The sequence below is a fragment of the Vigna radiata genome, chromosome 11 (assembly GCF_000741045.1).
Source record: "Vigna radiata var. radiata cultivar VC1973A chromosome 11, Vradiata_ver6, whole genome shotgun sequence".
Taxonomy (NCBI): Eukaryota; Viridiplantae; Streptophyta; class Magnoliopsida; order Fabales; family Fabaceae; genus Vigna; species Vigna radiata.
This window is the reverse complement of record NC_028361.1, coordinates 5,712,997-5,739,466: the sequence shown is the minus strand read 5'-3', so window position 1 is coordinate 5,739,466 and position 26,470 is coordinate 5,712,997. Positions and strand designations below refer to the sequence as shown.

At 30.4% G+C, this 26,470-nt stretch overlaps 4 protein-coding genes across 4 annotated transcripts; 2 read left to right on the top strand and 2 right to left on the bottom strand.

Moving 5' to 3' along the window:
- Positions 1-2,358: 2,358 nt before the first annotated feature.
- On the bottom strand, positions 2,359-4,089 carry LOC106777314 (isoflavone reductase). The gene is made up of 5 exons (XM_014664886.2): positions 3,663-4,089; positions 3,443-3,577; positions 3,129-3,366; positions 2,834-3,037; positions 2,359-2,716 (listed from the first exon to the last, which is right to left on the bottom strand). The coding sequence occupies exons 1-5, from the start codon at positions 4,059-4,061 to the stop codon at positions 2,553-2,555; spliced, it is 1,140 nt and encodes a 379-aa protein (XP_014520372.2). The 5' UTR covers positions 4,062-4,089; the 3' UTR covers positions 2,359-2,552.
- Positions 4,090-10,657: 6,568 nt separating this feature from the next.
- Positions 10,658-12,263, top strand: LOC106778034 (isoflavone reductase-like). Its single transcript, XM_014665919.2, has 5 exons — positions 10,658-10,950; positions 11,036-11,170; positions 11,247-11,484; positions 11,580-11,783; positions 11,874-12,263. Exons 1-5 carry the CDS (start codon positions 10,735-10,737, stop codon positions 12,035-12,037), a joined length of 957 nt encoding a protein of 318 aa, XP_014521405.1. The 5' UTR covers positions 10,658-10,734; the 3' UTR covers positions 12,038-12,263.
- A 2,375-nt stretch (positions 12,264-14,638) lies between these two features.
- Positions 14,639-16,297, top strand: LOC106778035 (isoflavone reductase-like). The gene is made up of 5 exons (XM_022775817.1): positions 14,639-14,963; positions 15,049-15,184; positions 15,261-15,498; positions 15,590-15,793; positions 15,908-16,297. The coding sequence occupies exons 1-5, from the start codon at positions 14,749-14,751 to the stop codon at positions 16,069-16,071; spliced, it is 957 nt and encodes a 318-aa protein (XP_022631538.1). The 5' UTR covers positions 14,639-14,748; the 3' UTR covers positions 16,072-16,297.
- A 7,684-nt stretch (positions 16,298-23,981) lies between these two features.
- On the bottom strand, positions 23,982-25,536 carry LOC106777080 (isoflavone reductase-like protein). Its single transcript, XM_014664599.2, has 5 exons — positions 25,235-25,536; positions 25,017-25,151; positions 24,708-24,945; positions 24,425-24,628; positions 23,982-24,329 (listed from the first exon to the last, which is right to left on the bottom strand). Exons 1-5 carry the CDS (start codon positions 25,415-25,417, stop codon positions 24,163-24,165), a joined length of 927 nt encoding a protein of 308 aa, XP_014520085.1. The 5' UTR covers positions 25,418-25,536; the 3' UTR covers positions 23,982-24,162.
- Positions 25,537-26,470: the final 934 nt, after the last annotated feature.

Genomic DNA, 26,470 nt, shown 5'->3' with positions numbered 1-26,470 from the left:
GAGAAAATGTTTGAGTGAGAGAGATGAAGGAGAGAGGGTTGAGAGGAATGAAAGAGATAAGGGTTTGGGTTTCTTTTTTTAATTTTGAGAATGAAAGGGAAGTATTTCTGATTTTTTTCAATTGGGGTTAGAGTTAGAGTAAAGATGACAGAGAAAAGAAAAGGTTGGAGTGAAAGAGATAAAAGAGGAAGGGTTGAGAGGAATGAGAGAGATGTGTAAGGGTTTGGGGGTTTCTTTTTTTTTATTTTAGTTATTAATTTTGAGAATGAAAATTATTAAAATACCCTTAACCTTAAAACTTAAAATTCATGATATATAAGGATATTTTTGTCTACTGAATCCCGGTACACATTGCTAAAATGTACCCACTGAAAAACAGACGTACGCAAGTTAGCAAACCCCATATATATATATATATATATATGGTTTGCTAAGGCGCGTACGCCTGTTTTTCAGTTGGTACATTTTAACAGTGTGTACCGGGTTTTAATAGACAAAAATACCCTCCTATATTATAGATTCTAAGTTTTAAAGTTAAGGGTATTTGAATAATTTTCATTCCCAAAACTAAAAAAAAAAAACAAGAAACCCCAAAACCCTTATTCACCTCCCTCATTCCTTTAACCCTGTTTCATCTCTTTCACTTCAACCTTTCTCTATCATCTGTAGCCCCAATTGAAAAAATCAGAAATACTCGCGATTAAACAATTTCTTACAAAAAAAATAATTTTATAATGAATTTTCATTTTATAATTTTTGTCTTATCTAATTTTCACGAGCATAAGGACATATGAAAGAATTGGTAATTTGTTTAGAAAAAATCAGAAACACTCGCTGTTAAACAATTTCTTACAAAAAATGATTTTATAATGAGTTTTCATTTTATAGTTTTTGTTTTATCTAATTTTTCACAAGCATAATAACATCAAAAGAATTGGTAATTGGTCTGGAAAAATAAAAAAACTCATTATTAAGTAATTTCTTACAAAAAGTGATTTTATAACGAGTTTTCATTTTATAATTTTTGTCTTATCTAATTTTATCTAATTTTCACAAGCATAATGGCATTAGAAGGAATTGGTAATTGGCTTGGAGGTTTTTTAAGAGATGATGATTCAACATCAGATGATGAAATTTAGAGAGGTTAGTGAAGATGACGAAATTGAAGAGATCTTGAATGAACTTTTGTCTGAAAGCGAATATGTCAATGACTCAACTCTTTACAAAGATAAATTGTTTAACAACGAGTATTTCTGATTTTTTTTCAGTTGGATCTACCATAGGATAATAGAGAAAATGGTGGAGTGAGAGAGATGAAAGAGAAATGGTTGAGAGGAATGAGGGAGGTGAGTAAGAGTTTGGAGATTTCTTTTTTTAGTTTGAGAATGAAAATTATTCAAATATCCTTGAGTTTAAAATTTAGAATCCATAATATATGAGGGTATTTTTTTCTACTAAAACCCGGTACAATGTACCAACTGAAAAATAGACGTACACCCGTTAGCAAACCCCATATATATATATATATATATATATATATATATATATATATATATATATATATATATATATATATATATAATTTAAATACAAGTTTCGTAATAATTTGAATCGAAATATTCTTTAGTAGTAGTTGATTAATTTGAATTATAATATACGGTAATTATATTATCCACTAAAATATGCGAATTGTTGCAATCAAATAATCAATTTAGTGATATAATTGTGATATTTTTTTTTTCTAAATAAAAAGATAAAATAATTTAATAGAGTCCTGTGAGAAAAGTTAATACGATGCTATGTCTGTATATTCATTTAGGTGGTGACGAAATATTTTTATAATAGACTGCATAAGATATTAAGAAAAATAATATTTATATTAATTTATAACTTTATTTCAATATAACATTTTTATTATTTGTATTGTATAAGGTCGATATGATCTCGACTATTACCTGATTGAATGGTATCACAAAAACATATCAAACTTAGCTTGAATTCATAACAATAACGATATGTATATAAGTGATACTTATGTCAACCTAATCAAAATAATAAGTTTGTTTGTTTTCAACAAGACATTTATTAATATTTCTGAGTAAATTTATATATTTCTAAAACAAGACAACATAATTAATAAAAACCGTAGGTGCTTCATGTTAAGTAAAAAGATATTGAAAATCTATTATTCTTACTGAATTAGGTTACTTATATCGACTTAAAAAATGTCAGTGGCAGTATCCAATCTTCATTTCGGTTAACTGAAGGTTAATATGAAGACATCTTGGACATCATATATCTTAAGACAGTTGGAATTAGTGAAGTAAAGACACACCGTATATCTTAAGACAGATCCATTTCACACAAGATATTATTATTATTTTTGTATTGGTCATTGATTGCAGATTACACATTACAGCACTACAATTCTTTTGGGTTAAAAGAAGAATTAAAACAATGATATATGAATGATTATTGAAGTCTTAGACAATCCAAAGAGCATTTTTTGCGTAAGCATCATAAGATTGCATTTGTTCCTCAAATTTGAGAAATCAGAGAAACTGGTTCAAATATTCATCTACGGTGGTGTATTTGACATAAGGATAGGCCTCAGAAGCCTCAACGTCTCTGGTGGGATCAATATCATACACTGCATCTCCCCTTATCTGCTGTGAATGATATAATGCTAACAGGTAATTATTTGGGAAAGACAACTCTGCAGTCAAACCAAAAGCAAAATAAATCAATTACATGCTTTATCTCGCAAAACCAGCGTATGAACTGATATACTCATATCCTACTCTACAAAAAATGAATTTGTTAAATTACTTACGTTGGATATCCTTCAGAACCTTTTCCTCTGGAACATAGATTTTCTCAAGACTCTTTCCAATCTTTTTCTCCCACAAAGACACAATCTCATTTAAGGTCAAATAATTGGCAGGAAGTCTTATATGCACGGCTTTGTTCAAGGTGTTAGGGTCATTTACTGCTTCAACTGTGTAAGTCCCCACATCAGCCTCGGTCACATATGCACCTGAAACCAGTAACAATATTATATATCTACTCCTTCAACCATTTCACTTTGTCTACGCCNTTATATAACTACAANTTTACACTATGGCTACCTTTGACGTTTCCATCTCCTTGAATGAATATCTTGTCGCGAGGAGGAACAGTGGTGTCAATCTGTGCTAGGTTACGTAAGAAGTAACCGGTAAAAGCATGGCAACAGAGGTAAGTGTAAGGGACTCCCTCGGCTTCGATTACTCTCCGGATTTTTGCTTTTTCCTCAAACACTTCTCTCACTGGTTCAACTGCATCGTGACGATCCACATCCAGTCCAAATTCAGACGGGAAGAATCTCTGTGGAGGAATGAAATTAGTATGGAAAATGTGGTTATTTAGAATAGATTTATTTTGATGAGGAAGAGAGGCATACCTTGACGTTTCCAGCTTCTTTNATTGCAGCAATGATCTTGACCTGATCTTCTATGAGTAGTCTCCCAAAGGAGCAGATGACGACGTCAACCTGTTTGATGGCGTTNACGAGACTTTGATGATCATTCATGTCTCCCTGGAGAGAGAGAAAGGAATGGTATGATTAATGGTGTGAAAAGAGAAAATGGTAAGAAAGAAATGAAGAGAGGAAGGGAAGGTACNTGGATAAGAAAAACTCCAGAATTTTGGAAGTTGTGAAGGAGTTCATCTCTGGTTTCAGGATTTGCAGCTGTGACGAGCCTTGGTTTGTTAACATTTTGTGGAGTGTCCCTAACCAACACATAGGTTGGATTCCCTGCCTTCACACTTGCCCACACTATGTGTCTTCCAATGGCTCCTGTCGGTCCCAAAACGAGGATTCTGTCTTTTCCGGCCATGAACAAACACTTAGCAGTNTGAGGTTTTGTTGATTTGGTAGGTAACTGATTAAAGCAGGAATGGGTTTGTGGTGCATAGACAGCAACACTTGGGTTGGTATTTATAGGGCAACCCAGTTTGTGGCTTAATAACTCAGTTGATAAAGAAATATGTATTTTCTCACTGAAGGGAGGCTGCGCCATGAATTCAGACGTTGAAAACCAACGAATATTTTACTTTGGTATATCATGTTCATAAAATGTCTTCTAAACATAAAATGTTGATCTTCATGTTTTGCGCCCCAAAATAAAGAAATATATATTTTCTAACCAGCGGCCGTCGGCATCACATAGCTCCATCAATTCTCAAGTCCATAAACAACCAATAATTTTTAGAAAATAAATCAAATCTTAATATTTTATTTAGAAAATATATTATTATTATTATAACTGATTTGCAGGATATGTTACATTATTATAAGAATAGATTAGAATAATTATAAGAATAAAATACCAAGATTCTCTTGTATATAATTTTTATTAAAAAATAATAAGACAGATTTTTCTTCCTTTTTGTTTCTTCTACGTTTTGTTATTTATTTCCCTTCTTTTTCTTCTACGTTTTGTTATTTTTTTCCAGCACAGAAACATGTATGCAAACTAACAATGTTTGCAACAAAAAAGTACCAAAACAAAAAATGTTTAAAACTCATTAGAGTTTCATTCATATGCTCTAGTCTTGAAGAACATATTAATATTCCCAGAGAGAAACTAATTGTAAAATAATTATAATCTGATTACAAAAGGTTGCCAAATACTCCATTAAAGAAGTGACTCGATCGAAATATGAGGTTGTAACATACTTTTATGGTTTATATGTAGAAAGAAGGCAAACAGTCAATTTTGTGCAGCATGGCTTAACGTAGCTGTCAATAAATTCTGTGGCTTGTGGCATGACGTGTATATGTGAACTTTAATTCGAGTATGGCTCAATTGAAATAAAGAATATGCCTTTATGTAAAAAATAAATAAATAAATTTGGATGAACGAGGAGTCTTGTTGATCTATATGTACTTGTGATATTAATCCTTGTTATTTTTCTTGAGTAATTTAATGGAATTAAATTTCTTCATTACCATATGTCTATAATCCCTCCCATTTACAATAAATTGTATGTTTTTACAATACCTATCTTAAAAAATTAGATTGATTATGGTTTATTCACAACTATGAACGTAGGTATTTCTGGTGGGTATTTTTCGACGGCTTTAGAATCCTGGTAGTCTTGGGGTGATTTTAGTTATCGATGAGCTTTTTCCGACGACCATAGAGTCCTCGATAATGCTGGGGTGATTTTAATTACTGACAGCTATTGGGTCTTTGGTAATGTGCTTGATAATTAAAACCCAAGATTTCGGATTTCTTCTCTCAAATCGTTTTGGTCGACTAAAAACCTATCTCTGTACATGAAACCCTATTTCCCAATCGCGCATTGTCTCACTGTCCTCGAAGTTGCTCTCAGGCGCATTTTCTCCCCTTTCTTTCTACATTGTCGTCCTTGATTCAGTTGTCGTAGTGAGGCGGGACAACGGTTGTCGTTGACGGTGTGAGGACGGTTGGTGAGTGAGACGACGCATTGGACGATTTTCGGTACGCTTGGACCTTTTCTTGAGTGATTCTCCTGCAAGGGTGTTGGGGGACGGTGATTGGGACATTTATTGCGACTGTCGTGGAGTAGGGAGGGTGTTGCCGGTGGGATTGCAGTAAGGGTTAGTGTTCTTTTTTATTTCTCATTGCAATTTTACTTTCGTTGCCAATTTTCTTTGGGGTTTTTAGCTTGTGGATTACAGTATGAGTGAGTTAGTGTATACAGTTAGCGTAGACTAGTTTGTCTTCCTCTCTTTGGGGCAAAATCGATGTTTCACTTGTTATAGTTGTAAAATGTTGTATGTTTTCCCATTTGATCGTTACTAAATTCAAGCATCTTGCTCCTGCTACGAATGGATCTGTGATTTTGGGCATCTGCTTTCACGCCTCCATCACTTTGCTTTGCTATGATGTTGTTTGTTATCCCTTAGAGTGTCCTTGCTAAACATTTCTTCGTCTAACTGTAACAATCTCATTTCTAAGACCTTTGAATATTATGATGTTCGTAGACCACAATAAGATTATCAGTTTTTTGAACTAACTGCAACTCAATGATTGGCTTTGGCAAGTGCATGTTCATTTGGGGCCCAACGTAAAAGTCGTTGCTCATTAAGGATATCAGTCTTAGGGAGGTCCGTCTGGTATGGCTGGTGGTTTGGTGTTAAATTCAGGCATTTGTCTGGAGCACCTTCAATGGCAAATTCCTTATTTTTTTGATGTTTTGATGTTTCACATATTGATTGTATTTTATGAAACAAATATTATGTCCATTGATGTATGATGATATTGATTGGCAGGTGTATTGTATTGCGGTGGGAAGGTAGTGTACAAAAAGCAGTGCAACTTGCATTTTATGAAACAAATAGTGTGCTTGATATATATGATGATATTGATTGGCAGGTGTATTGTAGTGGGAAGGTAGTGTACAAAAATCAGTGCAACTTGCATTTTATGAAACAAATAGTGTGCTTCATATATATGATGATATTGATTGGCAAGTGTATCCTGGTGGTTAGGAAGTGCACACAGAGTGCTTGATATATGATGAAACAAATAGTTGGATGATGTTTCCTGTATTGATTGTATTTTATGAAACAAATATTGTGCATTGATGTATGATGTAATTGATTGGCAGACAGGTATATTGTGGCGGAAAGGTAGTGTACAAAAAAGGAGTGCAAGTTGCATTTTATGAAACAAATTTTGTGTGCTAGATGTTTGATGCATTGATGATTGGCAGGTGTATCATGGTAGTTCGGAAGTGCAGAAAGAGGATAGTAAGTAAAACAATATATTTTCAATGGCCGTATCGACGGCTATAGCCATCGGTAAAAACCATCTTGACTCCAATTTATCGACAGACAAAATAAATTATCGAAGGCAGTCAGCCCTCTGTAATTACCAAAGGCTCGAAGCCTCCGGTAATTACCGAAGGCCATTAAATCCACGGTAGACGTTGTTGAAAATTACCGAAGGCCATATAGTCCTCGGCAAAAACCGTCTGTAATTACCGAAGACTTCCAACCTTCGGTAAGTGTCGTCGATAAATTTACCGACGACCTCCGACTGTTGTGAAGGTTTCCGACAAACTATTTACCATGAGCTTTAAAGCCGTCGGTAAGCCATCAGAAATCAGTATTTATTGGCGGCTATTTTTCATTACCGACAGACATTGACCCTTGGTAAAAAATCAAAAACTTTGTTGTGATTATTAGACGATTGTGTAATAAATAATCCTTATAGTATACTAATTGACCTTATGGTTCTAGTTAAAAAGTTTTGATATACACATAATTAATTTTAATTTCACTGCGCGATCATCTAAAAACTAACTTATGAAATTTTTAATGTTTGTTCTATCTAATAAAAAATGTATGAATTTAAATTAATTTAGACTAACGTTTTATATCTTCCTTTTTTGGTAAACAGTCGCACCGAAAGGAAAAAGATATTTTCTTTCCTCCTGTAACCACTTTCCATAATTTAAGTCGTTACTTTGATAAAAAAAAATTAAAATAATTCGTTTTAGTTATTAATTAATAACTTTGATATATCGTGAATAAATCTGAAATGGACAACAAAATTATTATCCTAGAAATATGGCTGAAAAGGTTCGGCCGAAATTATCCAAGCTGCGTATATCAGATAATATTATTATAATCTAAAGTTCTAAAATGGCGACCAAACGTATTCCATCGTTGAATGTCTATGCTGGACTTTTCATACTTATAATAAATTGTTTGTAGAGTGGTATAGATTCTTCTTCTCTGGTCTTATAGCAAAATTTATTAAATTTAAAAACACAGCAAGTCAATAGGGAATCCTTTTAAAAAATATATAATCTAAATGTTATTAATTCCGATTATTAAGAATTTAAGTTTCTATCTTCATTTTCTCAATCAAGGTACACCTAATAATCAAAATTTTAAGAGATTTTGAGTTGTGGCCATCAATTGAGTTTATAGCAAAAATAAAATTAAATATTATTGAACCAATATTCATCTTATTGTATAATATCTAAAATAGGAATGAAAAATAAACATTTTTATGTAAGTATTGTTTGAAATTTTCTCCATTTTTATGAGAAATTTTTGCATTAACTAAGTATATTAGTACAAGTATGAATAAAGATAATTTTTATACGAATTGAATATGAGAATGATGATGAATATGGATGTATATATCCATCTCATCGTTATTGTATTTATTTTTGTTTTCATCTTGGTTCAACTTTAAATTAATAGAAATACTTTAATATAGTTATATTGGTCTTTAGTTTTATAATCATTCTTTTTTTTCTTTAACCATAAAGTTTATTAATATTTTCAAAATACTTTTTCTCTTAATACAATTTTTATTACACATTTTTTCTTTTGTGAGTTACAATCAATTGATGTATTATCAATTTTATTCAATCAAATAGTTTTTACTTCAATATTTCTACTTGTTTTTAACATTTTTACACTACAAGACAAAAATCCATTACTCGTAACAAAAAAATGGGTAAATAAACCAAAAAATTCGTAAATAATACTCTACGAATAGAAATTTTTAGATAAAATAATCGTAAGTTATTCATAGGTTAATTATTTACATACTTTTTTTTAGATTATTACTTACGAAAAAATTTGTAAATAATTACTGAAGAAATTCATAAATAATTATCTATATATAAATTTGTATGTAATTTACCTACAAATAAATCCGTATATGATTACTTGTCAGTTTTGATGAAATAGTTATTTTTTTAAGAATTATTCAGACATCAATATTAATTGAAATATACAACATGTAACTAATAATTTATATCTAAGAAATTCTCATTGAGTAAAAATTCTCAACATAAAACAATATTAATATTTAAAAGCTCTGAAATCCAAACATTATAAACTGCAAATGTTCAATACTTATAAATAAAATAGGAAGATGAATTTAACCAGTGTTTTATGAACAATCAATGAACACTTCCCTACTTATTTAATTCAAAACTTTAAACAATGTATTTGTTGTTATTTATACATAAGTACACACAGTCATAAATATATTATCGAAAAATCTAACAAGTACAGAATACTCAAGTCAATGTATCGAATAAAGTTTTCCACTGCAAAATTGTGTTGAAGTATGGCACACTATTCATGATATTCATTCAGCATATATATATATATATATCTATACATGTGTATATATTACTACGACACAACTTCAGGTTTGATTGCATTGGATAGCTCTTTCCTACCAAAAATGGCTATCCAATTTCTTCTTTCGCTATCTTATTGCACAAAATTCCTAAGAAAACATTACTTTTGTCAGCAAACCTTAAAAATTACAAATTAAATTGAAAAAAATCAATTTGATTAGTAATTTTTATTTCGTCTAATTAAATATTTTAATTTTAAAAGAAATTTAACTAAGTCATTTATATTATATGGAGTTAATATTAATTATATCTTTACATGTTACATGTTAATTTCTAGAATTTTATATATTTTTAGTTTTTTTTACCATGTGTTATCCTGTAAATGACAATACCACGTATTCTTATAATATCACATGTTAGTGTTATTATCACATATAATCATGTATTGTATTTAATTTAGTCTTTATTAAAATTTTCAATCAATTTAGTTTCAATTTTTTTTATTACAACAATGTTATCTATATCCAAAATAAAAACAAATTAGTAATTACATAATTATAATTTATATACACATATTAAAATATTTTGTTTTGAATTTATACATTCAATCACTTCCCATAAATATTTATATTAATTTATTTTATATACTTTTAATTTTAATAAAATAATATTTATTTTAATTTATTATATATTAAGTTAAAACGTGTTAATATATTTGTTACATTAAATTTATAAACAAACTAAAAGAAAAATACATTTTCTTTAACTTATTTTAAACACTAAAATTTTAAAATGATCAGTGTCAATTTATATTTACATTTTTAATATTATAAATTGTTTTAAATATAAAAAAAATAACATTAGTTTTTTGTAATTAAGTATTAATTAATAATGCAACATCTAATATTCTTTGGGTTACTGTGATGACATCTGGATCAACTGATGTGTGATCATTTTAGATTTAGGAAAATCTTGAGTATGGGTTATATATATATAAGGACAATGATATTTTAACACCATTTTTTGACACTATTTTGACACTGCACATGTGTTAAGATGTGATTGGACTATTTTAAATTAAAAAAGTTGAAGCAGGGATATATTTGGAAGAGAAAAACCAAAGTTTGTTTTTTAATTTGAAATCGTCCAACCACATTTTGACACGTGTGCAGTGTCAAAAAATGATATTAAAATTTTATTTTCCTATATATAATTGTATTAGAAATTGAACAAAAACATTAATATTCATACTGACAATGATATTTTAACACCATTTTTTTGACACCATTTTGACACTGGTTAAAATTTTATTTTCCTATTCATACCACGGTGCACAATTCAACGCTTGACTAAAAGAAAATGTCAATATTGGTACAGCGCCGCCGGCCACTGAACATATTGGTTGTTTATTCGATGCAAAGACTTTGACAGCACATGAAGCCAAAGTTTGCATGCAAAGCAAAGCTGTGGTGCCCTTATAAATACCAATGAAAGTGTTGCCGTCTATGCATCACAAAACCATTGCTGCTTTAGTGAGTTAACTACCAAATCAACAAAACCACACACTAAGTGTTTGTTTTCAGTGATATCATGGCCGGAAAAGACAGAATCCTCGTTTTGGGACCGACAGGAGCCATTGGAAGACACATAGTGTGGGCAAGCGTGAAGGCAGGGAATCCAACCTATGTGTTGGTTAGGGACACTCCGGAAAACGTTAACAAACCAAGGCTGGTCACAGCTGCAAATCCTGAAACCAGGGATGAACTCCTTCAGAACTTCCAAAATTCTGGAGTTTTTCTTATCCAAGTACGTTTCCTTCCTCTCTTCATTTCTTTCTTACCACTTTCTCTTTTCACACCATTAATCATACCATTCCTTTCTCTCTCTCCAGGGAGACATGAATGATCATCAAAGTCTCGTCAACGCCATCAAACAGGTTGACGTCGTCATCTGCTCCTTTGGGAGACTACTCATAGAAGATCAGGTCAAGATCATTGCTGCAATAAAAGAAGCTGGAAACGTCAAGGTATGCCTCTCTTCCTCATCAAAATAAATCTATTCTAAATAACCACATTTTCCATACTAATTTCATTCCTCCACAGAGATTCTTCCCGTCTGAATTTGGACTGGATGTGGATCGTCACGATTCAGTTGAACCAGTGAGAGAAGTGTTTGAGGAAAAAGCAAAAATCCGGAGAGTAATAGAAGCGGAGGGAGTCCCTTACACTTACCTATGCTGTCATGCTTTTACCGGTTATTTCTTACGTAACCTGGCACAGATTGATATCACTGTTCCTCCTCGCGACAAGATATTCATTCAAGGAGATGGAAATGTCAAAGGTAGTGATACTGTACAATTATAATAATTGTTATAAAAAGCTTAGACACAACTCGATTGCTTTAATGTTTACATTTCATATATTATATTGTTTCAGGAGCATATGTGACTGAGGCTGATGTGGGAACTTTCACGATCGAAGCAGCGAATGACCCTAATGCATTGAACAAAGCCGTGCACATAAGACTCCCTGCCAACTATTTGACCTTAAATGAGATTGTATCCATGTGGGAGAAAAAAATCGGAAAGACTCTGGAGAAAATTTATGTTCCAGAGGAACAAGTTCTTAAGCAGATTAAGGGTATGTTGCCATTATTAAACATCACTAATTTATTTTGTGCACATGTTGGTTTTGTGAAATTAAAATTAAGGATCTGTTGGTTTTGTGCAGAGTCATCTTTCCCAAATAATTATCTATTGGCGTTGTATCACTCCCAACAGATAAGGAAAGATGCAGTGTATGAGATTGATCCTGCCAGAGATATTGAAGCTTCGGAGGCTTATCCTTACGTTAAATACTCAACTGTGGATGAATACTTGAACCAGTTTCTCTGATTTTCCACGTCAATGCAATTCTATATATCTTCTTATCACTCTGCAGACAGCTTAATAAATCCTTTTTTAATTCTTCAAAAACGGCCATTGCAGGCTCTGTACTTTGAATTATTTGTTACTGATAACTAGTGTTTTATTTTTTATGTTGTCTTCAACAATACAATATCTCCGCATGAATGTAAGATTCTACCTGAGAAATAATAATGAAATCGGTTTCAAATTTTTACATCACTGTCATTTCTAGTTTTCTGCAAGATGATCCATGAATACAAACCTCATTCAAGGCGCACACCACTGTTGATTATCACTCCCTGCCAATCAAAACAAAGTTGAATCATTTAAAAGTTAAAAAAAAAATAAAATAAATGCAACATCCTCTAAAAAACTCTTCAAATATAAATAAAATAATAACAAAATTAAAAAACACCAACGTTAACAAAAATACGAAAAAATTTCATTTTAAAGATTAAATATCATTTTATTTCTTAATTTAAAAAAAAATTGTTTGATTTAATTTAATCTTTTAACTTTAAATATATATAAATTTAGTTTTTTTAATATTTTATTAAATTTATTTGACATTTTAATATGTGTTTAAAATTTTAAATAAATTTAATAAAATGGTTAAAAAAATTAAATTTACACATTTATAAAGTTAAAAAACTAAATTAAATTAAAATTTTAAAATTGAATTAAAAATTGAAAATATATTTAATTTTAATTGTTCGAGCTTCCAGATACTAACAAATGAAACATCATTCTTATAAAATTGAAGAGAGAAAAAAAAAATGAAATCTATTTTGATGATAGTTTGTTTGTGTTGAAAACTTTTAAAAAATTACTATTGATTTATTGGGAAAGATAAATATTTGAAAAAAAAAAGAAGATTAATGATTTAATTATTCAAGTGTAAATAAATTTGTAGAAAGTTTTTTGTTTTTTACTTAAAATGTTATCCAAAATTAATATCTTAATCATCTCCTAAATATCTTTTATCTTTTTTTGTTACAAATATTATAATTGTTTTAATGTATTTTAATAAATATTATAATTAACTTGATGTCGACAATCTCTTAAAATTGAACTTGTGCGGCTAACAAAGTTAACTCTTAAACCAATATACAAAAAAAAAAAGGTAGTAAAAAATTTCTTGCAGATATAACCATTTATTACCTTTAGAATAATAGTAATAAATTTTTTTAAAAAGTAAATAATACTTAAATATATTGTATAAAAATGTAATTATCTTTATAATATAGACTATAATAAAAATGTAATTATCAACTTCCATTAGCAACCATCAATGCTCGGCGTCCACCCTTTTAGTATAGATATATTTTGGAATGCAAAACCACTCAAACTCTAATAATTAATTTTCTTGAAGTGTTTATTCACTTTTTGTGTTTTTAAATTTATTTCTTTTTTTATATAAAGCCAAAGAAAAATATATTACCACTTTTCAACCAATTTATTAAAAAAATAAAAAAGTCAAGTTAAGAAATTCAACTATAAAATATGTTTGATCGCCATTTTAGAACTTTAGATTATAATAATATTTTCCTATTGCCGCCGGGGTCAGTACAGTGATATGCAGCTTGGATTATTTCGGCTGAACCTTTTCAGCCATATTTCTAGGATATAACTTTTTTGGCATGTCTCTTGTGTATGTGATTATAAAGCTTTTTTATCATAAATTTATTGTATCAGTCAATGCTGATTTAAAAACTAATTCTACATTGAGTAAATGTATTCTTTCAGGTGAAAAGTATTTAAAAACTAGATATTAATTAAAAACTAAAATATATAACGTTAAATTGTTTTTATCAATTTTTTAAATTTCTTCAGTCAATGTAGTGACTCATTTGCTTAAATTATGCAAGGCGGTTGCATAAAAAAAAGAAGATTGAGCCAATAATAATATAATTAAAGTTCACATACTATGTGACACAAGCGATAGTTTATTCACGTGACCTTGTTAGACATAAATATTCTGGCGCTATTTTCATTGGCTGACTTTGTTTATTATAGTAGTATTTTGGACAAAATTGACCGTTTTTCTTCTTTCTACATAAACAATAAAAAATATGTTACAGCCTCGTATTTCCATTGACTGACTTCTTTAATTGAATATTTGGGAACTTTATGGTAACCAAAATATAACTATTTGCATAATGTTCTTCAACAATATTAAGTGAAAATATGCTCTAATGAGTTTTAAACATTGTTTGTTTGGTTGAGAGAGGTTGTTTACAGTGGATAATTTCTCTCTTGTTTGTTTGCAAACATGTTTCTGTACTGGATAAAAATAACAAAACGAAAGTGAAATTACTCGTTGTTTATGGACTTGAGAATTGATGGAGCTATGTGATGCCGACGGCCGCTGGTGAGGAAATACATATTTCTTTATTTTGAGGCGTCAAAAATGGAGATCAACAGTATAGATATATAAGATATTTTATGAACATGATATACCAAAGTAAAATATTAGTTGGTTTTCAAAGTCTGAATTCATGGCGCAGCCTCCCTTCAGTGAGAAAATACATATTTCTTTATCAACTGAGTTATTAAGCCACAAACTGGGTTGCCCTATAAATACCAACCCAAGTGTTGTTGTCTATGCACCACAAACCCATTCCTGCTTTAATCAGTTACCTACCAAATCCACAAAACCTCACACTGCTAAGTGTTTGTTTTCAGTGTCATCTGCTCTCATGGCCGGAAAAGACAGAATCCTCGTTTTGGGACCGACAGGAGCCATCGGAAGACACATTGTGTGGGCAAGTGTGAAGGCAGGGAATCCAACCTATGTGTTGGTTAGGGACACTCCACAAAATGTTAACAAACCAAGGCTCGTCACAGCTGCAAATCCTGAAACCAGAGATGAACTCCTTCACAACTTCCAAAATTCTGGAGTTTTTCTTATCCANGTACCTTCCCTTCCTCTCTTCATTTCTTTCTTACCATTTTCTCTTTTCACACCATTAATCATACCATTCCTTTCTCTCTCTCCCGGGAGACATGAACGATCATCAAAGTCTCGTCAACGCCATCAAACAGGTTGACGTCGTCATCTGCTCCTTTGGGAGACTACTCATAGAAGATCAGGTNAAGATCATTGCTGCAATCAAAGAAGCTGGAAACGTCAAGGTATGCCTCTCTTCCTCATCAAAATAAATCTATTCTAAATAACCACATTTTCCATACTAATTTCATTCCTCCACAGAGATTCTTCCCATCAGAATTTGGACTGGATGTGGATCGTCACGATGCAGTTGAACCAGTGAGAGAAGTGTTTGAGGAAAAAGCAAAAATTCGGAGAATAATTGAAGCCGAGGGTGTTCCTTACACTTACCTCTGTTGCCATGCTTTTACCGGTTATTTCTTACGTAACCTAGCACAGATTGACACCACTGTTCCTCCTCGCGACAAGATATTCATTCAAGGAGATGGAAACGTCAAAGGTAGCCATAGTGTAAANTTGTAGTTATATAANGGCGTAGACAAAGTGAAATGGTTGAAGGAGTAGATATATAATATTGTTACTGGTTTCAGGTGCATATGTGACCGAGGCTGATGTGGGGACTTACACAGTGGAAGCAGCGAATGACCCTAACACATTGAACAAAGCCGTGCATATAAGACTTCCTGCCAATTATTTAACCTTAAATGAGATTGTGTCTTTGTGGGAGAAAAAGATTGGAAAGAGTCTTGAGAAAATCCATGTTCCGGAGGAAAAGGTTCTGAAGGATATTCAAGGTAAGTGATTTAACACATTCATTTTTTGTAGGGTAGATATGAGTATATCAGTTGATGTGGTGGTTTGTGAGATAAAGCATGTAATTGATTTATTTTGCTTTTGGTTGACTGCAGAGTTGTCTTTCCCAAATAATTACCTGTTAGCATTATATCATTCACAGCAGATAAGGGGAGATGCAGTGTATGATATCGATCCCACCAGAGACGTCGAGGCTTCTGAGGCCTATCCTTATGTCAAATACACCACCGTCGATGAATATTTGAACCAGTTTCTCTGATTTCCCAACTTTGAGGAACAAATGCAATCTTATGGTGCTTACGCAAAATGCCCAATAAGACTAATGATATCGTTTTCTTTTTTTAATTAATCTCGCCAAATTCCTTCGTTTATCTAATTCTTCAGAAACCATTATATTAATGTATCTTCTTTTGGCCAAAAGAATAGCAAAAGGTCAAAAATTACTGTTTTCAAATACTCTACATCATTCTTGGATGAATAATTGTTATTTTATGCTTCTTTTGGTGAGTGACTCTCGAAAGGATTTCAAGCCCATAAGTTGAATTAAGTTTCAGTAATTGGATTAATCTAACCCCTAATAAATATTATATTAACTTATGACTGAACTTTTAACCTTTATTATAAAAGTACAAATATAGAGACATTGATAACTTAATTTCTATAACTTAAATTATTCCCGTTAGAGTGTAAATTAATGATAAAAAGATACAATATGCCAGAAATTATCCAAAGTATGGGAAAATGTCAAATATGATTTAAGGCGAAATTTGAATATAATTACTTACTATTTTCTTGGAATTTCTAGCCACTTAATTTTCTTAGCCTTTATTAATGAGATGGCATGTCCGATTCTCTATTATTCACTTTTTTGTGCAAAACTTACCGGATAAATTTATTTGGTTCTTTATCGAATTAAGAACTCATCAAGCCAAATGCAACGTATTAAATAAGTTTGATTCAGAATAGAATTTATAAATGACGCTGAAATAAAATTCACTCAAACACCATACACTTTTTATACTTTTGTGAAGCATGGTTTGTTTAAATAATAAGTTTTTATTATTTCTTAGTTGTAGTCATTATTTATGGTATAAGTATGTGTATTATTAGGAAGCTTTCATATATATATATATATATATATATATATATATTAATATCTCGTCACACAATCTTTTTAGAATCGAGTTATTATTATAATACTGCACAACTTATGAGCTTATAAATGGAATGAATAACTTTAATATTATACTTAAAAATGCTTGCTTTTATTGAATTAGGTGCCGTAGTTTATGTTAAACTATTCCCACCTAAAAAAGATTTTTTCTCTATTACATATCATTAATTGAATAAGGTTATTAAATTAATAGTACAAAAACATAATAAAGTACAAAAATATAAAAGATAAACAATGTATAACAAAATATAAAATTACACTTTTAATTTTTTTTAAATTTAAGTTTATTTAACAAAATTTTTTCATAAACTTAAAATTTTTTTTTCCTCCATCTCAAACAATTTTTCTGAAATGACTGTAGGTAAATAAAATGAAAACAAACATCAATAGCTTACTTCTGTCGTGGTTGGCTGGGTTTTTTACTAACTCAATTGTCGATCTATTTATTATTTACTTGGAAAATGATATTTTGACATCAATTTTTGACACTATTTTGACACTGCATACGTGTCAAAATGTGGTTAGACAATTTCAAATTAAAAAAAGCTGAAACAATGGTATATTTAGAAGAAAAAAATCAAAGATTTTTTTAAAATTTGAAATCGTCCAACCACATTTTGATACGTGTGCAGTGTTAAAATAGTGTCAAAAAATTGGTGTCAAAATATCATTTTCCTATTTACTTGTATCAACAACTTTTCTTTTTGCATTATCTTCAAACTTCTCTTCAAACTTACCTTATTGATAATTTTTCTTCATAAGGATCTAAATAGGCCTCGAGCTCATATGATGTACTTTGGCTCAGGCTTTTGTTAACCTTATCGAGGTGATATACTACCTCTTTAGGTAATACAGAAATTTGCAATTGTGTGCAGTTTATACAATACCGACTTTAGTCGAAAAAAATGGGATCACATCTTATGGACTCGTTAAGAAGAATTCTGATCTAGTTCATGTCCTATTAAAAGTAGAAGGCGCTCTGATGGGATCCTCACGTACAGAAAAAGATTGCAGTCAGTTTGATAAGGATCGAGTGACATTGCTTCTTCNGTCCGAACCAAGGAATCCCTTAATTAGGATTCAAAATGGACCTTATTCTATGGTTGATTAGAGATTTCTCTATGAAATCTATGGATAGGAGTTTGAAGAAGGGTAGGAGTCCTCGACCCGTAACAAATAGAGGAGGATTTTTTCAATCACATCGTTTGGGCTCCTAGAATATGGCGCCCTTGGGGCTTTCTATTTGATTGTATTGAAAGGTCCAATAATTTGGAATTTCCCTATTGGGCCAGGTCATTTCGGAACAATCGGATCATTTATGATGAAGAGAATGAACTTCAAGAGAATGATTTAGAGTTCTTGCAAGTGGAACCATGCAGTACCAGATACGAGATAGATCTTCCAAAGAACAGGCTTTTTTCGAATAGGTCGTCACCAAACATGTTATGGAAGCTCCTGAGCTACATGAGTGGTTTGACACTGTCACAGAGGTATTTAAGTATTTTTTTTCTTTTAGTTATTTCACCGAATATGGATTGATCCGAGCATTGTGGGTCATTAAGAGACATACCCAAATTTGGTTGACCATTTAGGAACAGTTAAACCGTGTTAGACATCTAGATATGGCTGAAGATGAGAATGATGATAGCTAAACATCTGAGAGTGATGGCCAGAGTGCAGACGATGAAGATGAGGATGATGATAGCCAAACAGATGAAACATTTGAGAGTGATGGCCAGACAGATGAAACATGTGATAGTCAAATGCTGCTTTTATTGTATCGGGTGCAGTAAATTATGTTAGATTATTCTCATACACAAAATATTTTTCTCTTGTGAAGTGTACTGCACTACATATCATTAATTGAATAAGGCTATTGAAATAGTTGTAAAAAACAGAATAAAAATTGTTACGTATAAAACCTAAATAGCGAAAAAATATCTCCATTCTGACACTAACAAAATCAAAAACTACACTTTTAACCAATTTTTTTTAATTTAAATTTATTTAACAGTTTACTAGCAACTACGCATTTCCATAAATCTAAGACGAATGATTTCAAACAGTTGTCGGCAGTATTGTATTTGACCTTGGGATAAATTTTAGAAGCTTCGACGTCAAAAGAAGGGTCAAGCTCATAGTTCGAAGTAACTTCCTTAACTAGCACTGCATGGCATATTGCTAACATGAAATTGGAAGGGAAAGGAGACTCTGCAGAGAAAAATAAGATCACAACAAAAGTGTAAAAGTATATTATGGACAATTTAAATATTGATCAAGTAACTTTCATTATGTTCATAGGAAGTATATACACTGACCCTGGATGTTTTTAAGAAGTTGGTCTTCTGTGTTGAGAACAACAATATACATTTTGGTAATATGACTTGAAATTTATATTGGGCAATACAAGAATTATTTATAGATTATTTAACATGACCCTTGTTTATTAATTATAATTATTATAATTAATAAACTTTATTATATGTTTTAATCATTACTAGAATTTTTCATACCTTATAATTTTCAAAGACAATTAATATAACAATTTGGAACTACTTATATTTAAATTTATCTAACAAGATCTTTCTATTTCCGTAAACTTATATGTCTCTTTCATCTTTCATCATTCTTTCCTAAATTTCAACTTTGTCACGTGCTTACTTATTTCATTAATAGTCAGGTTCTGCACTTTCTTCATGGTCGACTTTGCTTTCATTATGGTTGACTTGTTTTTAGCTTTGACTGACTTTTTCTTAACCTTGACCAACTTGTATCTAATTGACTTCTTTATTGTCTTTGTGGTCGACATGTCTCTAACCTTAGTCACATCAATTTTTTTGGCTGGACTTTTCTTTCTTTTCTTCCATTCCATGACTTCTACCACCGAGATTGCTTCCTATACTTCCTCTATGTTGACCTTTGTCTTGAGTATTTTGTGTTTATCCCTTTATTTTGGAGTAGTTTATCAAGTAACTCCTGCTTCTTCTCTTTTAGCTGCTTATACGACTCAAATGATCCAACAAACTCTTTAACTGAGAGTATTGACAAGTCCTTAGACTGCTTAATGACACATTCTATATTCTCAAAGTCATCAAATTAACGATCTTAAGATTTACTTCACTATTAGGCAAGTGAGAAGTGTTTCTCCATTCCTTCCAAGTTGATTCACCACGATCTCAAAATGAGAGACATACTCAGTAGCTCATTTGGCTTCTTTCGGCCTCATGATTTCAAGCTCGTCTCTGAGAGTTTGAAGTCTGATATGCTTTACACGATTATCTCCTTTATAGGCCTTTTCTAATATATCTCATGCTTCTTTTGAAAATTTAACATTTATTATCTTCTCAAATCTAGACTCATCGATACTCATCGATATCTGGACATAACAAGTATATGAATGATTTATACGTCACTTGTGATGCTCTCACACAACAAGTTGAGCAATGATACTGATCTTCAATTTTTGATGGTTCTTGGTGTCATTTTTAACTACTTCCCATTCTATTTGGAAACTAAGGAGAGTCTTTATATGCAAATTCCAATCATCATAATTAGTTTTCTTTGTTAATTGTAACAAGAACGTGTGGGATAGAATGTGTTGATTACGATAATGTAATATTTGTACTCGATTTGTAAAAAAAATCTAACCCATTACTTATTTTATTGTCTACCGAGATCTAAAAAAAATATTAGTGGATTCTTTTATACTACAAGTATCTATGCATACTCACGTGTGTATATATATATATATATATATATATATATATATATATATATATATATATAATTACTTAGAAAATATAAAACTAAATTAAAAATTATTTTTAAAGTACAATTTAAATATAATTATTGACTAAAATGTTAATACAATATAAATTTTAATTGTGCTAGAATTTAAACTATTTTTTTAAATAACTTTAATTTTATTAGTTTAAATAAAAAATAAAAATATATGAAGTTAAAATTTTTACCAATTTTTTAATAATTTATTTTTTTAAACTCACTCATAATTATTTTTCAAAGAAATTAAAAAAATTATGAAGAGTTATCCATAAATCAAATATCTATCCGCCTATTATAAATAAATATTTTTATTTGTCATTGTCAAATATTCATTTAGTATTCACGGATTTTATGTGCATGTACATATTTTATTTTTCTTTGCATTCCAATGAATCTGTTTAGAAAATATTAGACGAGCATTATGAAAGAAAATATTTATAATAAATTATATGTGATGTATTGGATTGATGATGGGTTCTTTTCTATTGTCCTCTTCGTTTGTTCATTATATTATTATTTTTGACATTATTTTAATAATGATAATTGAGTTGCTTACATAAAGAGAGGTTTTATTTTTCTAGTTCAAGCTTGACTTTGATTTAGTCCAGTAAAAAATAACCTCAATTATTCCCTTTCGAAAAAATAAGAATAAATGGCTAATAAAGTTAGAGCTTTCAATTTTTATTTGGAAAATTTGGGTTAAAAATTTCATTTATAATTTACTTAGTCAAAATAAACTCTTTTATATACTTAATAGTTTTGTTTGGAAGACTATGTTTTTAATGGTCGCAAGGAAACTGCCAAAAATTGTTACGACTAATGCAAAACTTTTAACCTGTGGTTTAAAAAATTGTTGGCTCTATATTTTTTAGTTTAATCTATGTGTATTAGTATACTTTTTTTTTTTACTCTGTTAATTATTCAGAAATAATTTTTAAAATAAATTACAACTTAGCAAATTCATCATGATTTTCTTCTATTAGATAATAGCGTATAGTTGTTTAAAATTGTCAACCAATAGATTATTTTCTTTACTTATATCATCTTCAAACTGTAAAGTTGGTAATTCATATCAGTGAGTTTGGGGACAATTATGAGTTGCTTAATTAATGAGTTTTTTTATGTTAGAATAAATTATAAATATCAATTAACAAATTTTATTATAAATTATTATGATTAAAATATTAGAATGTATGTAAAGGATTTTAATGACGACATGATTATAATTTTTTAATCAGATTCTACAAATAATAGTATTAATACAATATTAATTAAATACTTAACTATTAAACTCTGTTACTATTAAACTCGCTGAATTTGTCTTAATAGGAGGTTACTGATAGCTTGCACAAACTTCTAACCTCTAATTTTTTTATTATTTACATTCAGGTCACGACTTGTTTTATTGAAAAAAAAATTAACAGTATTAAGAAAATAAAATAAAACTAATTTATATAATTGTTAGGATTGAAGATGTAAGTTCTTCATGAAAGAAGATGGTGATTTGATGATAGACAGCTGATAACCGAAGTTTTCAGATTTTAAATTTAGTACAGTATTGTCTTTCAAGATGTCTTCTTTGGGAAAAATTGAGTACTGGAAATTTGTTCCTTTTTTTAAAAATGAAAGTGAAATTACTACCAAATAACAATAGGATTTCTGAGAAATAAAATACGTAATGTTTATCCTTAAAAAGTTATTGAAAGAGAAGGGTGCACACTATTGGCACCAAAATCTACCTAACAATTATAATTATTGAAGCCAAAACTAAGGCAATGACATTGTCGTCTTATTTAACTGCTAAAAAAAATATAAAGTAAGATTACTAAATGCACATGCATTTGTACCTTGAAATCAAAGTTTCTTGTATACGGTGGAAATTTTCTATCACGCGTCGTTCTTATCATTTTTTTTATAGAACAATAATAAGAAGATACATATCTATATTTATTTGATACACATAATAAAAGTAAAATAATCAAAAAAATAAAATTTTGTATTTTTTAAATAAAAAATAGTGTCAAAATAAATGGGAAAAAATTATATATATCAAACTATTATTTTTTTCTTTTTATAACATATGTATTTTTGTCTAAAAGTAAATTTACATAACTCAATTAAGTCTTAACATAAAAGTAAAGTAATATATGTATATAAGTTTATTATTGTAATTTTAACAATTTATATATGATTTTATTATTGGTTATCCATCAGGACATTCAGGATTCTCCTACAACAAAGACATAAGAGAAGGTCGAGGTTGTTTATCAAGGAGGTTTTGGCAGAAGATCAAATTCATACAACTCAAAGATTTGCACTTTTTGCAATATCACTGGACACACCCTTAATGAATGCTTTAAGAAGCATGGTTACCCTCCTGGGCATAAACTGCACTATCACTCCTCAACAATATCAACATTTGATAGCCCTCTACAATTGGGATCCTCTACAACTACTTCCCACATCAATCAAACTGGTACAACTTTATCTCCAAATACATGCCATGTGGATTATAGATTCAGGATAGTCACTGATCATGTAACTTCTTCCTTATATCTATATTCATCCTATAAGGTTATTGATTTCATCACAGTAAAACTACCAAATGGACAACAAACCATAGCCTTATAGTTTGGAACAGTAAAGATTAATGATTCTTTGTCTATTTCTAATGTTCTATATCTTCCACAATTTAATTTCAATCTTATATCTGTTTCCAAGCTTACCACAACCCATAATTGTCAAACTAATATTTCTTGACAATCAATGTTTTATATAAGACAGACACACTAAGAGAATGATTGGTATAATTGATGCTCAAGATGGGTTATATACACTCATGACCTCTTTTAGCTCCATCAACACCACAATTTGTAATAAGAAAGTCATTGATATTTAACATTACAGATTAGGCCACTCCTCCCATGAGAGATTATTTAATATTTGGTTTAATATTTAATATCTTGTTAGGTTTTAAGATTTTGTTTGTTATTATTTATATTTGTTATTATTCTGAGTATATAGCTGATAGATTAGATAAAATCATAATTAATTCTGTTATAATCCTTATGTATAAATATTTGCATCTGCATTATGCAGAATCAAAATAATACACAAATCATTCTTTGTTTGTCTATTTTTTCTATCAACATGATTCTTATTATTTAAAAAAATTATTGCGAGCAATATCACAGTAAAAAAACAAATGGTAATAACAGATAGAACAGAACAGTATGAGAAGTTTAAAACAGTACCAAGCCAAGCGAACACTAACAGAGTCATAACAAAGGGAGTCTCGTGACAACAACATAAGCATAAGTAAGTAATTACATGAAAGACAAAGTACAAATTCTTGAATAATTCACAGAATGCTCTGATTTTATTCGCTGGATTTTAGACAAAGGCGTTCAAATAATCGTCCACCGTGGTGTAGTTAACCTCAGGATAAAGTTTAGAACCTTCCACCCCGAAAGAAGGCTCGATCTCAAAGTTTGAACAATCTCCCTTTACCCACAGTGAGTGGCCTAATGCTAACGTAAAGTTAGAAGGGAAAGGAGACTCTGCATATATAAACAAAATCATCAAGGTTAATTAAATGTAAATGTATTTAATTGCCTTCACATAACATTGATTAAGTTAATTATAATACACTAACCCTGGATGAGCTTGAGAAGTTGTTCTTCTAGGATGTAGACTTTTTCAAGGGTACTCTTAATCTTGTTCTCCCACAAGGACACCAACTGGTTGAAGGTCAAAAAATTTGCAGGGGGTCTGAGGTATAGATTTTTGTTCAAGGTTCTTGGATCCTCCACTGCTTTAATGGTGTAAGTTCCAACGTCTTCCTCAGTCACAAAAACACCTGAAACAATCAAACAATTCTATTGCATATCTGTTATCTTTTACTTGTACGAAAAACTGTAATGGATAATTTGGCTCACCTTCCACGTTTCCATCTCCTAGAATGACAACCTTGTCCCGAGGAGGGGCTGTGACATTTTCTTGTCCCAGTTTAGACACCCAGTAACCAGCAAAAGCATTTGAGCAGACATACGTGTAAGGGATTTCTTCAGCTTCAATTGTCCTTCTGATTTTTGCTTTTCCCTCAAGATAGCTAATCACTGGCTCAACTGCATTGTGACGGTCCGGATCAAGCCCGAATTCCGATGGGAGGAACCTCTGATGACAGAAGAAACAGAGTTCAATATGTCTGATTCAAGGTTTTGTAACAAAAGACATTATGCATATACCTTGATGTTTCCAGCTTGTTTAATTGCTGCAATGAGCTTCACTTGATCATCTATCTGCTCTCCACCCACTGCAGATATTACAACGTCAACTTCCTTCACTGCCTTAACAAGGGTTTCATGATCACTTAGATCACCCTGCAAAATCACCCACAGGGATTTTTATCAAAATTTGAAACACTGCCCAAATTTTTCACCTAAATGAAAAGAAAAGAACATACATAAAGCAGAGTGGCTCCAGAGGTCTTGAAGGTCTCAATAAGTTTAGACTTTTCAGGATTTGAAACAGTGTTCTCTCTGACCAACACAAACGTGGGATGTCCTGCTTCTGTGCTCGCCTTAACTATGAATTTTCCTAGGTATCCTGTTCCTCCGAGAACCAGGATTTTGCTCTTCGCTGCCATTCAACAATAATAACTTAACCGTAAAGTCTAGATCAAAATAGAAGCACTGAGTTTGACGATGTGATGAGTTTAGAGATGAATTCGCCTCTTATTTTTAGGACAGTTTCGGTCTCAATATAAGCCGATTCAAGTGTGAATAATAATGAAAGATTCGAATCTTTTATTTTATTTTATTTTATTTTTATTACCCTAATTGTGATGTTATTACATATCTTAAAGTAGCTCGCATTTATTAAAATAAATTAAAATCTTTAACCGCTCATAATTTTATTGGCCAAATGTTCCACTAAGTAGTAACGTGTTTCGAATCAAAATTAACTATGTAGTTTTTGGTAGTGGACTCCAAATTGACTATCTCAATTCATTCAATCAATATAACATAATGTATCTTTTATGTGTACAAAAATTATACAAGTGTTGGAGTGGCTGATGGAGGTTTGATTTTGTTGCCTTTTAAAATAATTTTCCGTCCTTATAAAAAAATTTAAAATAATAATGTCTCCCAGAAAAACGTATATCTATGTTAAATCTAATTAACGTATATCTATGTTAGTATGAACATAGTATTAGTTATAAACATAGTATTAGTTATAAATCTAATTAAATTTACTCGATTCACATGTTAAAAAAAACGTATATCTATGTCAAAAAATGTTAGTAACAACTAAAAATATATTTAAATTTTGAAAGGATTTGTTTAAAATTGTATTTAATATATTTAAAACTTAATAAAAGTGAAACTACATTTTACTCCATTTTATTATTGTTTAATAATTGTAGTTAGGCGGCTTGGAGCAATGTTTTATTCTAGTTGTTCAAAATTGACTTTAATTTATCCTTAGATGGCAACAAGTCGGTAAAATACAGATAATGTTTATCTATTAAATTCCTTACCCATTCTGTAATCTCTTTATCTATTTATAAATCATAAGTAGATATTTAAAATAATATATTTTATAAATTTTTAATTTTTTTCAGATATCTATAAATACAGATAGTATAATATTCAAATCTAACCTATTTATAAAAAAGTATTAAAATATTCCATACTTA

Excerpts from the sequence above, each read along its gene's own strand:
- LOC106777080 (XM_014664599.2), bottom strand. The coding sequence starts at position 25,417 with ATGGCAGCGAAGAGCAAAATCCTGGTTCTCGGAGGAACAGGATACCTA. Across the intron at positions 25,152-25,234 it reads CTGGAGCCACTCTGCTTTAT|GGTGATCTAAGTGATCATGA; the intron begins GTATGTTCTTTT and ends GTGATTTTGCAG. Across the intron at positions 24,946-25,016 it reads AACAAGCTGGAAACATCAAG|AGGTTCCTCCCATCGGAATT; the intron begins GTATATGCATAA and ends TTCTGTCATCAG.
- LOC106778034 (XM_014665919.2), top strand. The coding sequence starts at position 10,735 with ATGGCCGGAAAAGACAGAATCCTCGTTTTGGGACCGACAGGAGCCATT. Across the intron at positions 11,485-11,579 it reads AGGAGATGGAAATGTCAAAG|GAGCATATGTGACTGAGGCT; the intron begins GTAGTGATACTG and ends ATATTGTTTCAG. Across the intron at positions 11,784-11,873 it reads AGTTCTTAAGCAGATTAAGG|AGTCATCTTTCCCAAATAAT; the intron begins GTATGTTGCCAT and ends GGTTTTGTGCAG.